At 47.7% G+C, this 23,754-nt stretch overlaps 1 protein-coding gene across 1 annotated transcript in view; it reads right to left on the reverse strand.

The window, feature by feature from the left end:
* Positions 1–23,754, reverse strand: part of CABLES1 (Cdk5 and Abl enzyme substrate 1) — a 139,555-nt gene that overhangs the window by 67,700 nt on the left and 48,101 nt on the right. The window contains exons 2-3 of the mRNA XM_011988094.1: positions 14,105–14,176; positions 8,174–8,266 (exon numbers count right to left, since the gene is read on the reverse strand). Coding sequence (XP_011843484.1) covers positions 8,174–8,266; positions 14,105–14,176 — 165 coding nt within the window. The remainder of the gene's footprint in view (positions 1–8,173; positions 8,267–14,104; positions 14,177–23,754) is intronic.

Genomic DNA, 23,754 nt, shown 5'->3' on the forward strand with positions numbered 1-23,754 from the left:
ATCTCCTGACCTCGTGATCCGCCCGTCTCGGCCTCCCAAAGTGCCGGGATTACAGGCTTGAGCCACCACGCCCGGCCGAGTGTCTCCAGTCTTTATGCTCAGAATCCTAGCTGTCCTTCGGATGAGTCAGTCCTTCCTAGCCAGCAATGAGCGAGGCTGTGTAAATGTCTGTCATCTTCAAAGGTATATCTAATGGCCGGGAACTGAGATTTGTCTTTACTTCCGTTTAGCCTCCACTCTGTGGCACACAGTAGGGTTCTCAGTGAAGATGCAGGTTAGAGCCCACGGTGACTGGCTCTCCTCTTACAATAAGCAGCAGCTTCCACTTGCCAACTGCCCTCCTCAGCAGGAGGTTCAAAGGCCCGTTCCAGATGCTGTGGCATTGGGCCACCAGCCACTGCTCTTCTTTGACAAAAGGCTTGCTCAGACATTTGTGACCAGCTTTTCAAAAAGATCTTGAGTTGCTTTTGAACTTCATATCAAAATTAACTCTTGTAGAAGATAATACCCACCCACTCTCTTTCTACAGGAAAGATAAGGTTACCAAAATGACCTGCAATGCCCACCCCTGACTTCTGGTTACCCAGAGTGATTGTGTTCCAAGGTGAGTCACATTACTCGCACCTCTGCTCAGCACGCTGCGTGGTTCCCACCTTGCTCACAACCAGACGGACCTCCGTGGTCACCACCGACTTCTCAGAGCTCATCTCGCCTTCCTTCCTTCCTCTTGCTCACCTCCACCATGTGGGTTTTCCTACAGTTCCTCAAACACACCCCGTCCCTTCAGCCTCAGTGTCTCCATGACTGCTGTTCCATCAGGGCGAATGTGCTTCCCCACTGGGATAGCCCCACGGCTGGCTCCCTCACCTTCCTCACACCTCCACTCCCAGGTCTCCCCATCGCCCTAGAGTGTCCTTCTCCACCTCTGGCTGCCTCAGTCTCTCTCCATGGCACATCATCTCATCTTTCACCTGTGCACGTTTATCATTTCCCTCCCTATTGGGATGTAACCTGTTTTATTCATGGATACATCCCAATAGTCACAGACTAGGTGCCAGCAAACATGTTGAGAACGTATGTTCCTATAGTGCATGTAGTCAAGGAACTGCCTTATTATTGGGCACCTTGTATCAGGAGAGTCATTAAGCAGTAGTTCCTCTTGCCCTAAACCACGGTAACCTCTTATCTACTTTCTGTCTGTAGGGACTATTCTGGTTATTTCATCTAAATGGAGTCACATGACATGTGACCTTTTGTGATTGGCTCATTTCACTCAGCTTATTTTCAAGGTTCATCACAATTCCTTCCACAAAGTCCACTCCCGGGGGACCATCCTAATACACATCTAGCTTCCTATGACACGACATGCATGCTGATGGCAGCACCACCGATGGAATCTGCCCTGGTTGGGTGCAAAGGCGACACCAGCCTTCCGCGATACTAGCCTTCCATCCAGACAAGCTAAATTAGCTCCCTCTGTATTGGCATTGCATTGTGAGCTTGGGGTGGAACACACTGTCCTAAATGCCAAGATATTTTTCATGTGTACTAAAAAATCTATATCCTGTGCTATAATCAATAGTTCACCTGAATTACATTTATCCTTGCTCAGTTTAATCTCAGTGGACTGGCTCTAGCATTTCCAGTGAATGAAGTATCTGGATCTTGGTTCTCATCTGTAATGCTCCTTCCTGCTTCTGCTCTCCCTGCTTTTAGCTTTCCGCATGGCTGACAACGAGGCTTCTGGGCCTTTACTCCAATCACTGTCTGCACTGCAGGAGATAGCACTGGTGGGAATGGGAATACCACATGCTATTCTACTCAACCTTGCCCTCAGGCTGATGATGATCAGCTAACAAATTTCAGCCACCTGCAGAAACTCCAGCTTCACAATCATCCGGCCCTTCTCACCACGCTATCTACAGGGACATGCGATAGTAAGGAATAGCCTGACATTTTGATGCAATCTACAGATGTAATGTCCAGGCACTTCCTCACTTTACTAACCAAGTTATTCCATCAATGAAGAATCAAAGCTGATGGGACATGACCTTTTCTTAGTGAACTCATGTTGACTGCTACCAACCTCCACACAAACCATCTGTTCTCAAACTCTGCTAAGCATCAGCTCTAGGCTTGCCAGTCTATGATTATTAAAATCTACCCTCTCCTGGCCGCACGGGTGGCTCACGCCTGTAATCCCAGCACTTTGGGAGGCCGAGGCGGGCGGAGCACGAGGTCAGGAAATCGAGACCTTCCTGGCTAACATGGTGAAACCCCGTCTCTACTAAAAAAATACAAAAAAATTAGCCAGGCGTGGTGGTGGGTGCCTTTAGTCCCAGCTACTCGGGAGGCTGAGGCAGGAGAATGGCGTGAACCCGGGAGGCGGAGTTTGCAGTGAGCCGAGATTGCATCACTGCACTCCAGCCTGGGCGACAGAGTGAGTCTCCATTTCAAAAAAAAAAAAAATCTACCCTCTCCCATTACCCTCACACTGTTTTCCACTGAAAGCCAGCTTTTGCCTGGTATCAGACTTAGAACTTCGTTCATTCTCCATGGCACTTTAAAGATCATTTGTATTTCCAAATTCTTTCTATTCTCCAGGATCTAGCCCTGATGACTAAAATTCACTTAAAAGGCCTCTCTGTTTATTCAACAAACACTTGCTGAGTGCCTACTGTGTGCCTGGCACGTGGCTTTGTAGAGTCTACACTTCCAGTTCTACTTGGTAAGGAAGTTAAAAGCAGACAGCAGCTGACATCTGCTGACCCTGTGCCACCATCCCAGGAAATTCGCCATCCTTTCCCTTCCGCTTCCGAATATGGTCTTAATAGTAACAGCCTATGGCTATTACTGGTGTTTCATTTTATTGTGGGAAAAATATACATATACACATATATAAAACATAAAATGCCATTTAATCAGTGTGCAATTCAGTGTCATTAAGTGCATGCACAGTGTTGGGCAACCATCATCACTGTGTATTTCCAAAACTTTTCCATCACCCCTAACAGAAACTCTGTACTCACTAAGCAATAATTCCCTCTTGCCCTAACCCCTGGTAACCTCTTACCTACCTTCTGTCTCTATGGACTATTCTGGATATTTCAATTCAATGGAGTCATATGACATTTGACCTTTTGTGACTGGCTCATTTAACTCAGCTTATTTTCAAGATTCATCCACATTGTAGCATGTATCAGTGCTTATTCCTTTTCATGGCTGAATACTATTCCATTGTATGGATATACCACATGGTCTATCCACGTATCTGCTGAGATTCTGGGGTTGTTTCCACCTTTTAGCTATTGTGAATAACACTGCATTGGTGTATAAAATATCTGTCTGAATACCTATTTCAATTCTTCTGGGTATACAACTAGCAATTAATTGCTAGGTAATTAATTGCAATGAGCAATTAATTAATTGTATGATTATTTTATGTTTAACTTTTTGAAGAACCACCAAACTTTCCCACAGTGTCTGCACCATTTTATATTTCGTCAGCAATGCATGACTGTTCCAATTTTATTTTCTTTTTAACAATCTTGAGCTCACCTAGACTTTAGCCTCCCTCACCCCATTCTTATAAGTTTGCCTAAGCCATTTTAAAAATTAATCCTTGGCCTTAAGCTAATGATTTTTAAAAAGTCAGAATGCAAGAGGGAATTTTCTCAAAGTCCACCATGACACACTATCTTACTGCATATGGATTTTTCTCTCACGTTCTCATCAATGGAGAGAATGAACTTTGCAGTCTGATGCCTGGATGTGAATTCTACTTCCTACTCTCTAGCTGCGAGCTCCAGTTTCCTCCTTTGTAAACTGGGATCATCAGTGTTTTAGTTTTCTGCAGTTGCAGAACAAACTGCCACAAAGTTAGTGACTTAAAACAACACAAATGTATTATCTTACAATTCTGGAGGTCAGAACTTGGAAATGGGACTCATGGAGCTAAAATCGAGGTGTTAGTAGCGGTGGTTCCCACGGGAGGCTGTAGGGAGAACTGGCTTTCTTGCCTTTTCCAGATTCTTAGCGGCTGCTTGCATTTCTTGGTTTATGGCTTCATCCTCCATCTTCAAAGCCAGCAAAGCCAGAGGAGTCTTTCTCCTATTGCATCTCTCTGACACACGATCCTGCCTCTTTCTTCCACTTTTAAGGGCTCTGTAATTATACTGGGGCCACATGAATAGTCCAGGATAAACCCCCATTTAAAGGTCAGCTCATTTGTGCCTTAGTTCCCCTCTGCCATGTAACCTAACACAGCCACAGGTCCCGGGGATGGGACGTGGACATCTCTGAGGGCCGTTACTCTGCCTGCCACAAGACAGTAATGACCTACTTAGATTGTTTCAAGGATTATTTGTATTTCTAAATTCTTTCCATTCCTCGAGATCTAGTCCTGAAGACAAACTCACTTGAAAGGCATCTCTACTCATTTATTTGACGAACACCTACTGAGTTCTGAGTTAATGAAACAAAGCATGTTTGTATTTTGGGTTTTGGTTTTTGTATTTGCTTTTGTTTTTGAGACAGGGTCTTGCTCTGTTGCCCAGGCTGGAGTGTAGTGGTCTGATCTTGGCTCCATCCCCCAGACTCAAGCGATCCTCCCACCTCAGCCTCCCTAATAGCTGGGACCACAGTTGCGCACCACCATGCCGGGGCTGCCCAGGCTGGTCTCAAACTTCTGAGTTCAAGCGATCTGCTTGACTCAGCCTCCCAAAGTGATGGGATTACAGGCGTGAGCCACCACACCTGGCCTGACACAATGCATGTTAAACACTTAGAGCCTGGCTGGCATCCAGCGAGCACTCAATCAAGGCATCTATTATCATCTTACCCTCGTAACTTTATCTTCTGGAAATATGCTCCAAGCCAGAAGAAATTACTTCTTAGTCTAAACTTTCTGCGACCGTGTTCCTAAAATCCAGGGTTCCTTTCCAGCTATGAAATCCAGCATGACCTCCCTCCGGGTCCTGAGGACTTGGCCTGCCTTCTGTGTTAAGGCAGAATTGGAGCTGAGAGCAGCATCCCTCATGGCTTCCCCCACCCGCGAGGAGACGAAACACCCAGCAGGGCCAGCCAAGAGCTCCGCACGCTCTGGTTCTAGCAGTGGCACTGACGTTCCCTCCACTCCATCTGGCTGGTCTGTGATCTGTCGGGCACTGTCCTTAGCCTCCACCTGGCCCAGCGATATGCAGCATGACCCCAAAGCACCCTCAGCCTGGCTTCTCCGCACTGTATCCGCACACCAAGCCCTCTAGAAGGTCCCAACGCAGCCTCACGGAATTCAGATGCCAGACAGATGAACAGTTTTTACAGAAGGCAAACTCCATCCTGCATTGAACCACATGCTTCTGCGGAAGGCGTTCACTTCCACTTTGCATGCCGGCTGGGATTTGTGGTCCAGCGTCACAGGGTGAAGCCATTCCTCATGGGTGAACATGGAGCCGTCTCAGGCCCCAAGGTTTATTTCTAAGCAGCTACTCAGATATTGATCACGAGGTATACTTAAGTTTTTTGTTTTTCCAATGCCACAAGTATTGTCTTTTATTATGTCTGGTTCTCAGTTTTAAAAGCATGTTTTCTCCTTTCTGTCTCAAAATATGCTTGAAACTCTTGGTTAGGTCAGACCTGAGTATCACAATAGAGGCTCCCTGCTCATTTCCTGAGCTACACTCTGGTCCTTGCTGAGACGAGAAGTCCAAATCCTCCTCAATACTGGGGCCTCTATCACTCAGCAGGTCTGGGGACGTGGGAGCCTCCATGCCAGGGTTTTCAGGGCCAGAACAGTGAATGAGCCGTGGATTTGGCCTGCAGACGGAGAGGCTGGGCTGTGCTGATCAGGGGTCCCAAAGAGACTCACGAACTGGGCACAGCCCGATGCACAGACGTGACTTAGACTGCACAGGCTGGGAGGGAGCCTGCAAGGGCCTTGGGGACTGTGCAGGTGCCACACACTCACCTCCCATTTCTGAGGTGGGGGGATCAGAGACCCCTAAGCCAGCACACGGGTCCCTCCCTCTGAGATCACAACCAGAACTTCTCCTACCTGTCATTTCAGGGACTGGGCTCACTCAATGCCCTGGCTGCCTCCAGCAGGAGATTCTGCTCCTGCCGCCCAGCTGCCGTGGGGCAGAACTTCTGCGTTCCTCTCTCGAAAGGCTGGGTCATGTCCTCTCATTCCTCAGCTCTTGACTACAATTTCCTTCTGTCACCTCAGAAATCGTATTTTCTTCCTGGCTTCCTCCCAGGCTCTCGCTTTCATCTGTCTAACGACAATCCCTCCTTGCTAATAAACCTCAAGTGGGAGGGCCAGCCCCTCCTGCCAGCCCTTTCATCGGCCCGTTGCACAAGAAAACCAGCTCTTACCTGGGCATGCGACTTGGCCATCGCCTCAGCCTACAGCCTGCGGTTCCCACACAGGCCCTAGAGCTCTCTTTCCTGCCCTAAATTCCAATTCTCAGATGCTCAGATAAGCTAAGAATCCCCTTGCCTCCCCCTGAAAACTCCCCAGCAGAACTGCCAGCAATTGCGGGCTTTGCTGTTTATGTTCTCCTAGGTCAAGAGTGTGCTGGGGAAGGTGGTTCCGTAATGCTCTTTGGAAATATCATTAATCTAAGTCTTTTATTAACTGTATCCTCTCACTACCTAACCATGCTGGGGTAATTATCTGACTTTGTGCCCTGCCAGCTAGCATCAGAGGTGGGAACACTATTCGCTTGACCCATTCCTTTGGCTTTGTCATTGATTTCACGGAGAAATTAAAGGCTTTCTACATTTATGTTATGGTTAAAGAGATCATGAACAAAACATAAATGTAAATCAATGATAGATAATTACACTAAGATGGCATGAGTACGCTCTGTATTCTTTAAGTAAAAGCCTCACAAGAAAACAACAGCAGTGGTTAAATAAAGCACAATAATTCTTAAGTGTCAGCGAAAATAAGGGTGAGAGAGAGAGAAAGAGTATTCAATTTAACAAATAACTTGGTCAATTTACTAAAAGCATTGTACTTAAAATATGAACATATACTGACGATGTAAAAATCATTTGGAAATCTCAACTTTGCTCTTCTGAAACCATTGCAAATGTTATAAAATCATGTTCCCTGTCCTTACAAGGCTTTAAAACTAGGCATAAACTTCAAGATAACAAGCCTGTAAAAACTGTAATTGTTGTGTGTTATTACACAGGCTGTACAGGGTATTTTATACCACCAACTTACAGTCATGCTGGGCCTTAATGAGTCTAACTAAAAGACTTTTTAGCAATTTTCATTTTGTATGGATTAGAGAGTACTAGTGAGGCCCATATGGTCTTCTATAAATTAGGAGATCAAACAAGAGTCTTCTGCAGCAGGACCTCAGCTCTGGATGGCGTCTCTAACTCACCCATTCACATCAGTGGGGAGCAACCGCCCCCAAGGGTTACAGAGTATCGGGGACCCCAGAGGTCTTAGACTCTGTCCCATGCACCATTGGAGCTGAGATGAAAGGACTTAGCCATTCAGTCGTGAGCATGCTGGCAACAATGATTCTATCTGTTGTCTGGAAGGTTTTAATATCACAGTCATATAAATTTCAACCAGTTTTATGTAATGGTGTTTCCCAAATGAGCAACTGAAGAGCCAGGGAAACACATACTCCAGATGTTGGCTGACCCAGGAATCGGGATCAGCACTGAGGAAGAATCTGCCAGCAAAGTCCTGATTCTACTCTCCTAAAGGGAGTCAAAGCCAGGACCCAAACTAAGTTCAGGTGCAGATCTGGGAGGGCATTTATTGACCAGAGCACACAGTGGTGGTGAAAAACGAAAACAAAACCAACAAAGCAGAAAAAAAAAAAAACAAATAAAACCTCCCCAAAACTCAACTGTTTTTCTGTTCAAAGGTTTCTATAAAAATCCTTGGTGTGCTCTCAGACACTCAGTTTGTTTCTGGTCTAAACATCTCACTCTGCCTTAGGAGTCTTCGTCATTCTCTACAGATTCCTTTCGGTGATTCTGGCACGAGCGGGGTGGAAATTGTCGGGGAAGGTTCCATGAGATCCTATTCATCTTACAAGTGTGGGCTTGGGTTTGCTGAGTTTTGGACACTAAAACTGTCCCCTCGTCCCATCCCTGTCCCCATCCACTGGTGCTGGCAGCCGTTTTTGTGTGAATGTAGTACCTGCCATTCCTGGTATCGTGTTGCCGCATGTTCTTGATAAAATGAATCTTCTTAAAATTCTTTGGTCTGGGTGAACCTGAGAGAGTTCGACATCTGAAAAATAAAGTGAATTCGAAAACACAGTCAGTTGCCTGCTGGACAGCTGAGACATCTCCACATAAAGACAGGAAGGAAGGACCAGACAAATGGTTTGAGTCACCCCAAAGGAGGCAGGAGTCTGCGGGGATAATGAAGACAACACGGCTGGAAGCAAGGAAGCTTAAAACAGGCCCTATGATAGACAACGTCTTGATAATACTGACATTATTTTATATGGGTCTCTAAAAAGTCAACTAATCAAGAATATTGTCCCCTGCATTAAAAAAAAAAACAAAAAACAAAAAACCTATGCAGATTCCAAAGACATTATTCTTTATTGTCATCTTAAAAAGTATCCTCCCGTATCAACAAAGGGAAAGGGAATCAAAAACTGTACATTTAAAGGGGGTAGGGAAACACCGGAAAATTCAGTTCAAAAACAAGCCTGAATCATTTTTCTTCTGTAACAAGATTTTGGCCTGAATTACCTGGACAGCTGCCTTAAGTTTCAGCTTGACCCGCTATGCCTGGGAGGTCACAGCTTTACACTGAATGAGAAATCAGAGACCCAGCTAGTTGCTGTTTTTGTTTTGTTTTGTTTTTAAGATAAATTTTAAATAAACATGTGTTGAACTAAAATGGCTTGGATTCAAGTTTTTTTAGTTTTGTTTTGCTGGAGTATACAACATTTGCCTGTACTATAGGACTGGCAAAACAAACCATAGGCCAAGGAGACCTTACTTCTGTGTAGCGTTTTCACCTGGCAAATTTTAAGTTACAAAACCACAATCACAATGACAGAGAAGCAAAATGCTCAACAAACAAGAGTCTCAAGTTTATTCTAGATAAAAGGGGCCGTGACTTTTTGATTTTGGGTTTTGCTAACGAAAACCTTTCTGACCTGGGCCACAGGAGCCAGCTTCTGCCATGGGACATGGTGCCTGTGACCTGATTCTTGACTCTAAAGAAAGATTCTGGGCTGGCTGTGGTGGCTCACGCCTATAATCGCAGCACTTTGGGAGGCCGAGGAGGGCAGATCAACTGAGGTCTGGAGTTCCAGACCAGCCTGGCCAACATGGTGAAACCCCGTTTCTACTGAAAATACAAAAATCAGCCTGGTGTGGTGGCAGGTGCCTGTAATCCCAGCTACTCGGGAAGCTGTCGGCAGAAGAATCGCTTGAACCCGGGAGACCGAGGTTGCAGTGAGCCAAGATCATGCCACTGCACTCCAGCCTGGGTGACAGAGTAGGACTCTGTCTGGAAAAAAAAAAGAAAGATTCTTTTAAAGGCTTGCAGAGCCCCGTTTGAGGACATTCAGTATATGCTTCCTGTGGCTTTCAGGAGGGGTTAGAGTGGGGATGGGATTGACACTTCTCCCCCAAATCCAGGCCTCAAACTCGGATTTTCATTTTTTTTTTTTTTTTTTTTAAATAAAGACAAGGCCTTGCTCTGCCGCACCTTGCAGTGGTGCGCTCACTGCAGCCTCAAAATCCTCCCACCTCAGCCTCCCAAAGTGCTGGGATTATAGGTGTGAGCCACTGTGCCTGGTCCACTAAACCCAGATTTAATTGGCTCAAGGTTCAAGGAGATAGGGCCTCGCTCTGCCTTTTGCTCTCTGGGAACAGATCCAGAACCCCAAATGGCCTCATTTCTTCCTCCAGAATGACTGCTTGAATTTGCAGGCCACTCAAAGTTCCCACCTGTCACACACACACAAAGAAGGTTCTTGAAACATCAAGTCACTGGAAAGAGGAGAATCCCTGAAAGCATAAAGTGGTTTCTGGATAGGGCCCAGTGTTCAGAAGCATCCTTATACCCCTTCCGCGGCTTCCTTTCCCAGGAGGAGAGCTTCCTGGGCCAGCCAATCTGAGGGCAGCAGGCCAAGAGCTAGACAGTGCGCGGGTTCAGGCAGCTCGCAGATCCTGCCACCTCAGCAAACTCTGCTCCTTCCTCCCACCTCCCAGCTGCAGGAAGCTGGGATTGACGCCAGCACAGAGGAAGGACGGCCTGAGCTGCTCCCTGCAGAAAGAAGGGCCCCAGATTCCTCAGCCTTCTTCTGGAAGTGGAAAGCCACAAAAGGGCCACAGGTGGCTGTCTGCACCAGCAAAGGAAGGAGGTGAGGCCGTGATCACTTTAACAGCTGCGGCCACCAGCATCCATCCACCCAGACGGTTTGGAAAAGGGCAGGTGCTGATGGCGAAACAAATAGAGCTTTTTCCTGACAACTAGCAGAAATAGCTTAACTCCTTATTTTTGGACACCAGGTAACCACCAGGCAGATGCAAAACTCCTCAGTCCAAGTCCTCTCATGATGCATGCTCAGTTCTTGGAGTTCCAGGTAGATACAGGAAATCCACTAACAAACCATGATGTGCTAGAGAAAAGTAGGACTTTTAACAGGGTAACTTAACAAAGATCTTTTATTTCCCTATCAGCACCCAATTCTAACTGCACACACCCCACACTAATCTAGCCCTTCATTAAGCAAGCTGTTTGTTGTCTTGCTTTTCTTTTTCTTTTAAGCATTCAACCAAATCACCAGGGAATCTAAGAAATGCTTTAAGAGAATTGTGGCGTTGGCAACAATTGCCAAGGAACTGGAATACTGGGCGCTCAGGTTGCGGCAGGTTAAGCAAAGAACGAATTAATTTCAAAGCTGCCTGCAACAATGTGTAAACATCCATTTAAAAACATACATTTTAAGTGATGCAAAATTAAATTAGCATAAAATTAAATTAAAAACTAATTTAAAGAAAGATTAGCTCTTTCTTGTTAGCACTGATTACAGGATATACTTAATTATGCAAAAGGTCTAATAGATGCCTTGGAGCCATTTGTTCTTCTGCTAAGCTTAAAAGCACATTGGGCTAACAGCCTTCCACCCCCACAGTTCCCAAAATACTTCGGCATCATTATTGGTGTCACCATTTCACAGACCGGGAAAGGCTTCAGCAATCAGCCAATTGGTCTTCCCATTTTATAGATGGGAAAAATGAGGCCCCAGAGACACTAAGTCAATTTCCAATGCTACATACCCAGTTAGAGTCAGGCTAAGAACTCAGGTTTCCAGGCTCCCAAACTAATGTCTCTTCTTCTATACCATGCTAATATAACTGCTAGGAATAAGTGAATTTCTAAGTAAAAATGAGAACAGTTATGCTTTTTAAGTTCTCTTTTTTTAAGTTTTCTTTTTTAAGAAACTCCAGGCTAGAGTGCAATGTCGAGCATAGCTCACTTAAGTCTCGAACTCCTGGGCTCAAGCGATCCTCTTGCCTCAGACTCTTGAGTAGCTGGAGCTACAGATGCATATCCATGTACCTGGTTATTTTTTCTTTTTTTTTTTTTTTGGTTGAGATGGGGTCTCACTACATTGCCCAGGATGATCTCAAACTCCTAACCTCAAGCAACCCCTCTGCCTCAACCTCTCAAAGTGCTGGGGTTACAGGTGTGAGCTACCATGCCCAGCCAATATGAGAACTTTATTTATTTATTTATTTATTTATTTATTTATTTTATTATTATTTTTTTTTTTTGAGACGGAGTCTCGCTCTATCTCGCAGGCTGGAGTGCAGTGGCCAGATCTCAGCTCACTGCAAGCTCCGCCTCCTGGGTTTACGCCATTCTCCTGCCTCAGCCTCCCGAGTAGCTGGGACTACAGGCGCCCGCCACCTCACCAGGCTAGTTTTTTTTGTATTTTTCAGTAGAGACGGGGTTTCACCGTGTTAGCCAGGATGGTCTCGATCTCCTGACCTCATGATCCACCCGTCTCGGCCTCCCAAAGTGCTGGGATTACAGGCTTGAGCCACCGTGCCCGGCCAACTTTATTTATTTATGTATTTATGTGTTGACTGATTGATTATAGACATGGGGGTCTCACTACATTGCCCAGGCTGGTCTTGAACTCCTGAACTAAGCGATCTTCTTGCCTCCACCTCCCCAAGTGCTAGGACTATAGGTGGGAGCCACCGCATCCGGCTGAGAACTTTTTTAAACTAAAAAAAAAAAAATGTCCCTTAGTGGAATAAAAACTTGATTTCTAAAACTCTTTTGATTTCTGACATTCTTAAAATTTTATAATAAGATTTGAGGTTCAGTGCAGTATTCTGTGAGAGCTGATGGAAGTCACAGTTGAGGCCGACAAGCATTTCTGCTGCACTCATTTGTGCTACCACAAGGCTGAGGGCCAGTCTGGGTGGATTTCGTGAAGGCGGGTGACAGGGCACCAACCAGGAACACAGAACCCAGGTCCTCCTCCGGCCGCTCCGCGACACCTCGAGACTCAAGGACACTGCATCCTGAGGCTGGAGAGCCCTGCCCGGGAATTCCTGAAGAGGGAACAGCCCTTTGAGCCTGTACCCTGAGTCGCCTGGCTTCCTTCGGCTCACAGCGACCATGCTGTTCCAAGGACCATGGCTTCTAGCAACCTCTCGAAACTCCAGGGACTTCTCAACGTTATTCATGGATTTTCCTGTTTGTGGCAGGAGTGAGGAAGAACCTCGGTCGGATTGTGAGGTCACTCACTCTAACACCAAAGCCACTCAGTGTGCCTGCGAACACCTCTCCTCCGTGCTCGCTGAGTATGTGGACCGAGGCCAGCTCCCTCATTTGACTGTCAGTGTAGCTTTCTGTATGACTCCTGCAGGGAAATGGCTTTCTCCCACTTCACTGCTCCTCACAGAGTTAACACTTGTGCCCAGGCCACGTCTGCCACACAGCCACATACCACGAGAGGCTCCTGGAGGTTACCCATGCTTTGAAAAAGACTCTGAAAGTGAAGATCGGACTGTTCAGCCCTATCTCTTTGGGATGATGTCAGTGACAAAATTCACAGTCGCTGGACACTTCCCCTGTGACCCCAAGCTGTCTGTGCTCAGTCTGCCCTCTGCTCTTCATGCAGGCGGAGCCCGTGGACATGAGCTCTACCCTGGGAGCGAAGCTTCAGGTGGGGAAGGAGCCAGATCCAGGGGGAGGCTGTCCCCAACAGCAGCACCCTGCCAGGCTCAGAAGGAGGAGCCAGGCGCTCCCAAGTCCTGGCCTGGCCAAGGCATGCAGGGTGCAGATGCCGGTTCAAAGAGGAGCTGATGCAAGTCCACAGGAGCTCATGTCCTCCCGATGCCCTCCCTGCTGCCGTCTGCCTTGTGGTCCCCGGGAAGCCCCTGCGCCCCATCTTCCTGGCTCACTCCCACATGCTGCCCCACCCAGCTCAGGGCTGAGTGAGGATGGAAGGGGGTGCAGGACCTGAGTGCACTCTCCTCCATGAGGGCCTGGCTGGGATAGAGGAGAGGAACCTGCCAGTCACCGGCACAGCACGGCACAGCTCAGCAATGGCTGTCACCCAAAAAGATGCCTTGCGAGCACTTTTCTAATCCCGAGGGAGAAACAGAACGCTTTCAGACCCCAGAGAGCACTCACAACTATCCTAATCGGGCTTCCTAGCAACCGGCCAGGGAGCGACATCATGGTCACCTCCTGAGGAGTTCTCAGTGTCCCTCCTGCTGAGAATGAAGTCCGGGACTGTACCACTGTGTGACTGCACCTGGGGGACGGGCCGGGACAAATGCGGGGCTCTTGCTCCATTAAGCAGCAGTTTACAAAATGAAGAGAAGCCACGGAAAGAGAAGCACCCAAATTCCACGCAAACTGGGCTATTCCGACACGTAATTGGATTTAACGTTGTCTAGTTCTAATGGTCCTCAGAGGTGGGTTGGACGCTAGGAGATGTCCCATAGTCCGTGGGATTCAGATGGTTATTTTTAAATTTAATTCTACAGATCAAGAACTTAAAAAAACAAAATCGATCTCTGGCTGTCATGGTGTGCTGTTTACACACACACAAATGAAACAGAAAATTACCTCCGGAGTGGGGCGTTCTCCTCAATATCTTCCAGGGTCTCCAAGGAGGATCTCTGGGAGATGAGGCGCCGTCTGCAGAAAGAAGGAGCAAATCTGGGAGTTAAAACGGCATTGCAGAACTCATCAGACATTTCTGTAACTCTAAAACTGCCCTAAAACAAAAACATGAAGTCCATTAAGAAAACATCAGACAAAAGCTGCCTCGAAGAGGCTGCCACGCTCCCGCCCTGCGCGCCAGGCCCACCTTGCTGGCTGAACCCTGAGCACTCTCCTGGTTAGAGGGCCGCTTTGTGATGATTAAGGAAGTGACTGATCCTTTTGATGCTGCCATTTTCCCCAAGGACACACACACACACACACACACAAAGACAAGGTGCCTCTTATAATATATAGAATAACTTGATGGTGTGTGCAGCTTTTCTAAGGCATTAGCTAATACGGTGAAGTATTCCACTATCAGGGATTTGGATCCGGTAACTGATAAATATTAAATCTAAAACCCTATGAAAAACAACTTCAAAATCATTAGGATGCAATAAAAAGATTACACTCCCTGGATGGTCATGATTTCAAAAGCAACTAGAAACAAGAAAGAAATTATTCCTTTGGGAGGAGTATCTCACAGACTGGGTAGAAAGAATAAATATGTGGCATGATTATGCAAAACATTAACTCTTCTGGGCTGCTAAGGAATTGCAACCCGCCTGCTAAAACCTCCCCAGTCTACCAGTTTCTGTCGCCAGGCTGAAATAAGAACAAGTCCTAGTCAACTAAGAAGATCAGGTACGGGGAGCAGGGTAGGGTGGGGTGACTTTAAATAAATCCACCTGAACGAAGACTGTCATTTGATAGTGAACGATTTGGTGGAGCAGGATGGACAGAAGATGTTTGACGGGGTTGTTCCTGAAAACAGAACTAAAAATATGAAGATAAGTCCATTTTTTATTACATTTGGGAAAACACAGCCTAGGAACATGCAGTCATAACCATGTTCTAATTTGCCCTAATGAACAAAGAATGAAACGACTTTGTGGGGTTTTGTTGTTTTGTTGTTTTTAATTTTGTGTGTACTTTTTCTGACCAACTACTCTGATACCTTTGGCTTGTCTGGCTTTTATAAGACAATCCGAAAGGTCATTTTTGTAGCAAACTATTCAACAGCTTCGTCAATTTTCCACCTTCCTTAATTTTTTGATACTCAAATCCTTTAAAAAAAAAAGAAAAATACTTGTGGCCGGGCACGGTGGCTCAAGCCTGTAATCCCAGCACGTTGGGAGGCCGAGGCAGGCTGATCACCTGAGGTCAGGAATTCAGGACCATCCTGGCCAACATGGTGAAACCCCATCTTTACTAAAAATACAAAAATTAGCCGGGCGTGGTGGCGGGCGCCTGTAGTCCCAGCTACTTGGGAGGCTGAGGCAGGAGAATGGCGGGAACCCGGGAGACGGAGGTTGCAGTGAGCCGAGATCGCACCACTGGACTCCAGCCTGGCGACAGAGCAAGACTTCGTCTCAAACAAACAAACAAAGAAACAAAACTCGTCATACAGCCTCCTTGTCTCTTCTCCAACTGTAAAACAGTAGAACATAGAACACTCTCAGCTTCGCACTCATCAATGTGTGTGAACCAAGCACACCCATCGCCCTCTGTGTTCATGACATACCGGACTTTCTACAGAAACTGTGGTTTCACTCTGCAATTAACTAACACTGAATTTCCATTTCCATAATATTGCCAGATTTCCAAGAGTCAGCCAGAGCTGTGGAGGAGGCACTGGTCTTACCTGAGAGCAGTGCAGAGGCAAGCTGAGGAGGTGGGGAACTGATTTTACAGGTAGCTAATTCATGAGTGACAGGACTTCCCCGCGGAGCACTGTAACTCAGGGGACAGAGCTCGCCTAGGCCCCTATGACGGCACCTGCAGCTGGAGCTCTGAAGTGTCTGTGCTATGGGTTGAGGCACAGACCTCTGAAATCCCAGTTAATCCTAAGAAAGCAGGCAGGTGAGCAGCGGGCCTAGCCTCTCTCCAGGTGCTAAGTCCCAGGCTGGACTGGGGCAGACGCACACCTGCCCATTGCAGATCTCAGCGCCAGAAACCCCATGTTACCCATCCAAAGTGGGGTGTAATTCTACATAGAACACCTAAGGACTAGAGTCAGACACTCGAATTGCAATCCTGGGGTCCAAAGGCTTCGGGGTCTAAGAAAGCTCCTTAATCCGGCCGGGCATGGTGGCTCATGCCTGTAATCCCAGCACTCTGGGAGGCCGAGGCGGGTGGATCACCTGAGGTCAGGAGTTTGAGACCAGCCTGGCCTACATGGTGACCCATCTCTACTGAAAATACAAAATTAGTCAGGTGTGGCGGTGCATGCTTATAATCCCAGCTACTTGAGAGGCTGAGGCAGGAGAATCGCTTGAACCTGGGAGGCGGAGGTTGCAGTGAGCCGAGATCGAGTCACTGCACTCCAGCCTGGATAACAAGAGTGAAACTCCGTCTCAGAAAAAAAAAAGAAAAGAAAAGAAAGAAAGTTCCTTAATCCTTGAGCCTCAGTTTGTTCATCTATGAAATGGGAAACAGCAATTAACTAAGAAAGGGACACATGTAAAGTCCCAGGCCCACGGCAGTTCTTGATGAACAGGAGCTACTGGGCTTTTGATTGACACTCCAGTTTCCTTCACTGAGGCTGCACCCTGACCTGCACCCCAGCTCAGCTGACCAGGAGCAGGCTGAGTGTCCTAGCTTTGGCCCCCACTCAAGGCCCAGCCAGTGGCAAGGTCACCCCAAAATGCCTTGTGCCTGAGCCCACCCGAGATGCGTACGTGTTCCTTCCACACCTACACCCACTTCAAAGCACAACTAACTCTGCGCATGTACTCAATGGGGTGCACCGAGAAGCACAAGTCACACTCACTGATGTGTTGGCCACCTATAAAATTAGTGTCCCCCAGGTCTCCTTGCACTGCTCTCAGGTCTCCCTACAGACAGGAGGCAGCGATTAAAAGATTTACTCTGTTTATCTCTGCATGATGTTCTGAGCCTTTAAATCCAAAGTAAAACACTCACTGAAGTATTTACTAAATTAAGTATGCACATCTAAATTGTCATTAGCGATAACTTCCACAGGCAGAAATCAATGTATAGGCTTCGGATCCTGAGAATCTCAACACATTCTGTCACACTTTGAGCCTTCCTTTGTAGAAGAGCATTTTCAGGTAACCAGTAAATAGGCAATTGATGTTTTGTTCAATCTGCACCCACGCAACTGAGATGATCGTGCAGGGGAAGGGCTGAAGGCTGCCCTCCTTCAGGTACCCTAAGGAGCCCCGGGGAGGCCCTGGGTGGGCTCTTTGGGCAGCACAGATGCCGCCCAGGCTCTGGCAGAGCCCAGAGCCCAGCCAGGCAGGTTCCCCTCTCCACGCATCCACCCCCACTCACTCAACAATGTGACCGTGAGCCCTCTCGGGAACACACAGCTGAACCAGGCTTGCCTCCTGTCCTCAGGGGCTCAGAGTCATGTGAGGATCAATGGGACGGCCACCAAGAAGCCCCATTAACAATCCCTGAAGCCCCTGCGTCCTTCAGGGCTGTGGTGTGGAGAACACTCCGGCTGAGTCCCACAGTGCGCACAGAAGGCCCTGACGGGAAGCACAGACTCCTCCAACATCCAGACCAGAGTGTTTCACCCTAGAAAATCAGGCCCATCCACAAAAGCACACGACCCAGTAACTCCCCTTTCACAAAGCCGTAGCCACCTCTTCCTGCACCAGAAACAAGAAGGGCTCATTTGGAAAAGAACCAGATGAGAATACACCTTTCTTTACAGTTATAAGGGTTTTTCTAAAAGCCAGCACATTTGGTAATTCCCCTCAGGTACTGAACAGGTGTGAATTCACACACACACATTATTACAGCTTAAACGTCTGTGTCCCCTCAAAATTCACGTGTTGAAATCATAACCCCCACTGCGATGGTATGAGGCAGTGGGGCCTGTGGGAAGTGATCTGTCATAAGGGTGGAGCCCTCATGAATGGGATTACTGCCCTTGTAAAGGGGACCCCGGAGACCTCTCTAGCTACTTTTCTGCCATGTGAGGACACTAGAAGTTGCTCATCTGTAACTGGAAAAGCCCTCATCTGACCCCAACCATGCTAGCACCCAGATCGTGACCTTCTAGCCTTCAGACCTGTGAGAAAATACATGTCTTTACTTTTTATTTATTTATTTTTTTCTGAGACAGAGTGTCGCTCTGTCACCAGGATGGAATGCAATGGCGCAATCTTGGCTCACTGCAACCTTGGCCTCCCAGGCTCAAGCAATTCTTGTGCCTCAGCCCCTCGAGTAGCTGGGACTACAGGTGTGCGCCACCAAACCCAGCTAATTTTTGTATTTTTCGCAGAGATGGGGTTTCGCCACATTGGCCAGGCTGGTCTCAAGAGATCCACCTGCCTTGGCCTTCCAAAGTTATGGGATTAAAGGCATGAGCCACCATGCCCGGCCGAGAAAATACATTTCTATTGTTTATAAGCCATCCAGTCTTTGGTACTTTATTACAGCAGTCTGAACTCAGACGGACCTACACACACGTGCGCGCATGCGTAGGCATGCAAGGGCACGCATGGGCACTTCTGATCAGGACTCCTTAAAGGGGAAAAAATCCACAGCCCAAATGCCCACCTGTTCCTTTAACTTCAGCAGGTGTACTTCCCTTCTTTGTGAATGGAACCAACCAGTATATTCTTGAAACTACCAGAGAACTTGGAACTACCACCAGTCACTGTAAAGAAACCATCCTACAATACCACCAAACAGCAAAGGATGCCTGCCCTTCCAGCCTAGGATGAGGACCTGTTCCCCTGTGAACCGGTGGTGTCATTCAGCAGCGCCCATCTCTGCCCCCACCCCTACAGCTTGCTGGATCCTCCCAAGGTATGTCGGTAGTGTCTTCTCCCTCACCTTCTAACCCCAGAAAGCCTGCAATAAACAAAAAGCCTCAGGGCAGGCGGCCAATCTTAAACAGCCACTTTTCACTCTGTAATTTCCCTCATAAATTAAGTCCATTACTATGCAAACTTCTTATCATTATAGAGTTAACAAGGAGAGGTCTTTGCATATTTTAATGACTGACAAAGAATACTTAGCCTGGGACCAAAATAACAGGCCACCTTACTGACCAAGCAGACATGCAGTAAGAGGCTGGCAGGGCTCAAAGCAAAAGTATGATGCACTGACATCATCAGATGGAAGTGTGCATGTCGAGTCTCCAGACCGAATGTACACTCAGGGCTCCCCGACTTGTCTGACAGTTACAAGTTAGATCCTTCCACACTGGCCACACTTTGGAGTTCATGCTTAACGCTCATGCATGAGGCAGCCTCCTGAAAACACCCACGCCTGTTTTACAATATCCTTGGAATGCTGCAAGGAAGTCATCATAATCCACGACAACACGATTGCACATCTGCATATTCCTGCGTGGACCAAATTAATCCACTCATCATGAAGGGATAAGGGTTTCTTTGTGGGTGCAAATCACTGTATATTCCTGGGGACGCAGGGCTGGTCACAAGGGTACTGTTAGAATAAGTCCACTTCACTGAAAGCTTAAGGAAAGGTCACTTGAGGAAGAAGATGGGGGGAAAAAAGCACACAGAAGAACCCATGGCTGGAGTGACAAAGGAAGGGGAGAGGCAGGCCCGAGGGCCCGCATTTCCGAAGTGCCTTTTATGCACAAAAGGGTCATTGTACCTATTTCCAGGCCAGGAACAGAGGCCAACCATCCAAACTGATGAGGGGACACAGGCCCAGAGGCCTGACCATCCTGAAGGCCCTCCTCACTAATGCTCTGTCGTCATCCTGGTCTGTAGCGACTCTGGGGACCCCAGAGAGTGAGGCAAAGGGGAGCTGTGTGTGGTCCGGGTACCCTCCTCAGCTCTGTTGGAGGGGGCTCCTCTCTGCTGAGCCTGGTAAGCAGAGTGCCCCGAAAAAAGCACTGGGAGACAGGTGAGGGCCTCGCTGCTGTCCCTGCCGACCAGTGAGGGTGCAGCAGGGTCATCTTGGGGTCTGGTGGGGCAAGCTGGTCAAGGCCAATCCCTCATACAGTCACCTGGGGCAGTAGCTCAGCCCGAAGGACAACGTGAGGCAGTGGGCACCCCGGGGAAAGCTCCGGCTGGAGAGTTAGGACCAGCCCATGACGTGGAAGGTGACCCTTGGCCTCAGTCTGCTTCCAGTATGAAATGAGAAAGTAGGGTAGATCGATGCTCTCAATGTGTCTGCACATCAGAATCCCCAGGGAACAACAAAGTCACCGAAGCCTGAGCCCACCTTGAGATTCTGATTTCCTGGTCTGGGTGTGGCCAGATAAACGGGGTTTTAGACACTCCTGGGGGATTCTAGTGAGGAGGACAGTTGAGTCCCATTGAAATAGCTCCAGTGTTCTGCACAGGCCAAAGGCAGTGAGAACCTTCTCCTGACATTCCACTTATTTACCTTACGTTTGGGGATGGAAATGATCATAACCAACCTCCACATAATAAGTGGTCTCCTTTATCCTTGAATGCGGACCTTTTAAGGTTCAACAAGCAAGAGGAAAGAGAGCTGGTTAGCCCAGAGCACTGAGGCCAGCAAAAGACCAAAAGGCTTTCAAGTATAAACAGGTGGATGATATGTACACGTTACATGGGTGTGAAGAACCAGTTCTGTGTTCTCTGGGAGCAAAACATGGGCTCTGAGAGCAGAAAACGACCTGGGTAAACACCTGGGCCAACCACTTCTGTACTCACAAAAAAGGCAATTTCCTTAATGGCTCTCGTGTTCCCCATGGGCGTATCCCCCTTCCTGACTGCACGCTGGTCACTGGATGGCCCAGTTGCCTCTTCGCAGGTGTGGAAGAGGTGGGGCTGTCTTGGATACCTCAATTACACAGGTGATGGAGGAGCTGAGGTCATGATTACTTCACATCTGTCCAGACAGTTACTAGGATCAAAAAAACCCCAAGCATAGAAACAACTTATTAACATAGTCACAAGACACCCGAAAGCTTGTCATTATTTGCTTTGGTACTTAACGTCTTTCTCTCACTGACCAACCTCCCTCTCCCAAACAGAATGGAAACGCCCTAGAAGCGAGCTGCTTGGGAGGCGCCATGCTGTCACAGCCTGTGTACCCCTAGGAAGGGACCATACTTGGCCAACAGCAGGTACTCAATCATGGCTGGCTGGATGCAGGAACAAATTCCCCTCACCAGGTAGGTGGGTATTGCTGGACGTTTCCCAGAGAGCCCTGACCTTCCATTCAATGTTTTTCTGTACACAATTATTAGTGGGCCTCTTTTTTTTTTTTTTTTTTTTTCAGATGGAGCTTTGCTCTTGTTGCCAAGGCTGGAGTGCAACGGCATGATCTTGGCTTACCACAACCTCCACCTCCCGGGTTCAAGCAATTCTCCTGCCTCAGCCTCCCAAGTAGCTGGGACTACAGGTGCATACCACCACACCCAGCTAATTTTTTTGTATTTTTAGTAAAGACGGGGTTCCTCCATGTTGGCCAGGCTGGTCCTGAACTCCTGACCTCAGGTGATCCACCCGCCTAGGCCTCCCAAAGTGCTGAGATTATACCGTGCCTGGCCTAGGGTCTCTCTCTTTAATACATGCATTCCCAGTCTGGTCCACCGAGTCCAGAAATCCTCCTCCGCTTCACAATGGCCCAGGACAAGGAGGTTATGGGGAAGGAGTCAGGGCTGGACAGCATGAAGTCCCACTTCAACCTCACAGACTCTGGGAACCTACATGTCCTAGCCTCCTTTACTGACGTAGTCACCAAGCCTCAAGGAGCCCAGTCAGGACCCAGCAAGAAAAGGCTTGGAGCGCAGTCGCCTAGAAAGCAGGGTTGGCCTTTGAGGCGACTAGAAATTCCCTTTACAAAATGTTACAGAATCTCTGACTTTCTGGCGGAAGCCTCCATCCCCTGCTTCTTGCATCCCTCCATTCCCCCATCACAGGCATAATCTTTTGCTCTGGAAATGGTGCTCAGCTCATGCAGAAAAGCTGTCCTAAAAAGTAGGGTACAAGTCTGCAGTTTGTAACTGATTGACTATGGAAGCCTACTACTTAAAGGAGCCCTGAAGTGAAAAACTATGCATAAACCCAAGAATTAAAATCAGCTGGGCTTAGTGGCCTGCACCAGTAGTCTGAGCTACTCAGGAGGCTGAGGCATGCTTGAACCCAGGTGGTCGAGGTTGCAATGAGCTATGATCGCATTACTGCACTCTAGCCTGGGTGACAGAGCGAGACCCTGTCTCTAAAAATAAATAGTAAACAAATAAACCCAAGAATTGTACTACCATCTGTATGTCATTTGTGAAATGCTGGCTTTCAAATGCTAGGCTCTCTTAAAGGAAAATGCCCCTCCATCACCCTGCTGTTATTTCCTTCATTTCCCTAGCAGCGTCTTAAGCTGTTGACTGCCTCAGCACCATCAGCCTGCTCCTCACATTCATCAAATAAGTGATGATAACATTGTTCGTGAGTTGGCAAACTTGAATGCCTAGATTCCAGATGCTCCTCTAGCAGAAGTCCAATCAGACTGCGCTCACTTAAAAAACAAACTGTTTCACCCTAGTACACGCGTCCACAGATGAAGAAAACAAAGTCAGCTGCTACCTCTTAACAGAAGAGACACAGACCCTGAAAGCAAAATGGCCTTCGCTTCAGCCTGAGGTCACATTCATTAGACACATGCTTAGTTTTGTTGTCCACAGATCTAAAGCTTTGTACAGCAGCAAAAGTGCTGATGAAAGTAAGCACGGCCCTTACTGCTCACCTGGCAATAGCTGCTTGTTAGACCATGGAGGAAGTCCAAGAAGAGAGCCACAGAGTCTGACACTACAGTGGCACACTGGCCGGGCCAGGTCACCAGGCTGGGGTGACTGGAGGAGCATCTGGTCTTGGCCAGTCAGCTTGATGCCGTCCATACCTCTGAGCACAGGGCACACAGCTGGCTTGGAAGAAAAACCTCCTCCCCCAGCCTCAACTAACATGCTGAAAGCCAGATCCATACCCAGAATATAGACCAAAGGAATTCAAAATCCCTGGGGAGTCACTGGGATCTTTCTTGTCAAGGAAGAAAGACAGGATTATCTTTAAGAAAAGGAGGGATGGTTAGATTTTTAAAAATTAGACAAAATGCTAGGAAACTGTTTTTTCTTTTTCTGTTTTAGACGGAGTCTCTGTCTCCAAGGGTGGAGTGCAGTGGCGGAGTGCAGCGTGCAGGGTGGAGGGTGGAGTGCTCGGCTCACTGCAACCTCCGCCTCCAGGGTTCATGCGATTCTCCTGCCTCAGCCTCCTGAGTAGCTGGGATTACAGGACCTGCCACCATAACTGGATAACTTTTGTATTTTTAGTAGAGACAGGGTTTCACACCATGTTGGCCAGGCTGGTCTACGAACTCCTGGCCTCAGGCGATTTGCCCACCTCGGCCTCCCAAAGTGTTGGGATTACTGGTGTGAGCCATTGCGCCTGGCCAAGAAACTGGTTTTGAATCTGGCTATGTTTTAAAGTCTCCAGCTGATTAATCAGGCAAAAATCAAATTAAAATCAATACACCAGAGTTGCCAATCAGCTTGTTCAAATAAGGTCTGTTTCTACATTTTCACAGGC

Source organism: Mandrillus leucophaeus, unplaced genomic scaffold (genome assembly GCF_000951045.1).
Source record: "Mandrillus leucophaeus isolate KB7577 unplaced genomic scaffold, Mleu.le_1.0 Scaffold322, whole genome shotgun sequence".
Classification (NCBI taxonomy): Eukaryota; Metazoa; Chordata; class Mammalia; order Primates; family Cercopithecidae; genus Mandrillus; species Mandrillus leucophaeus.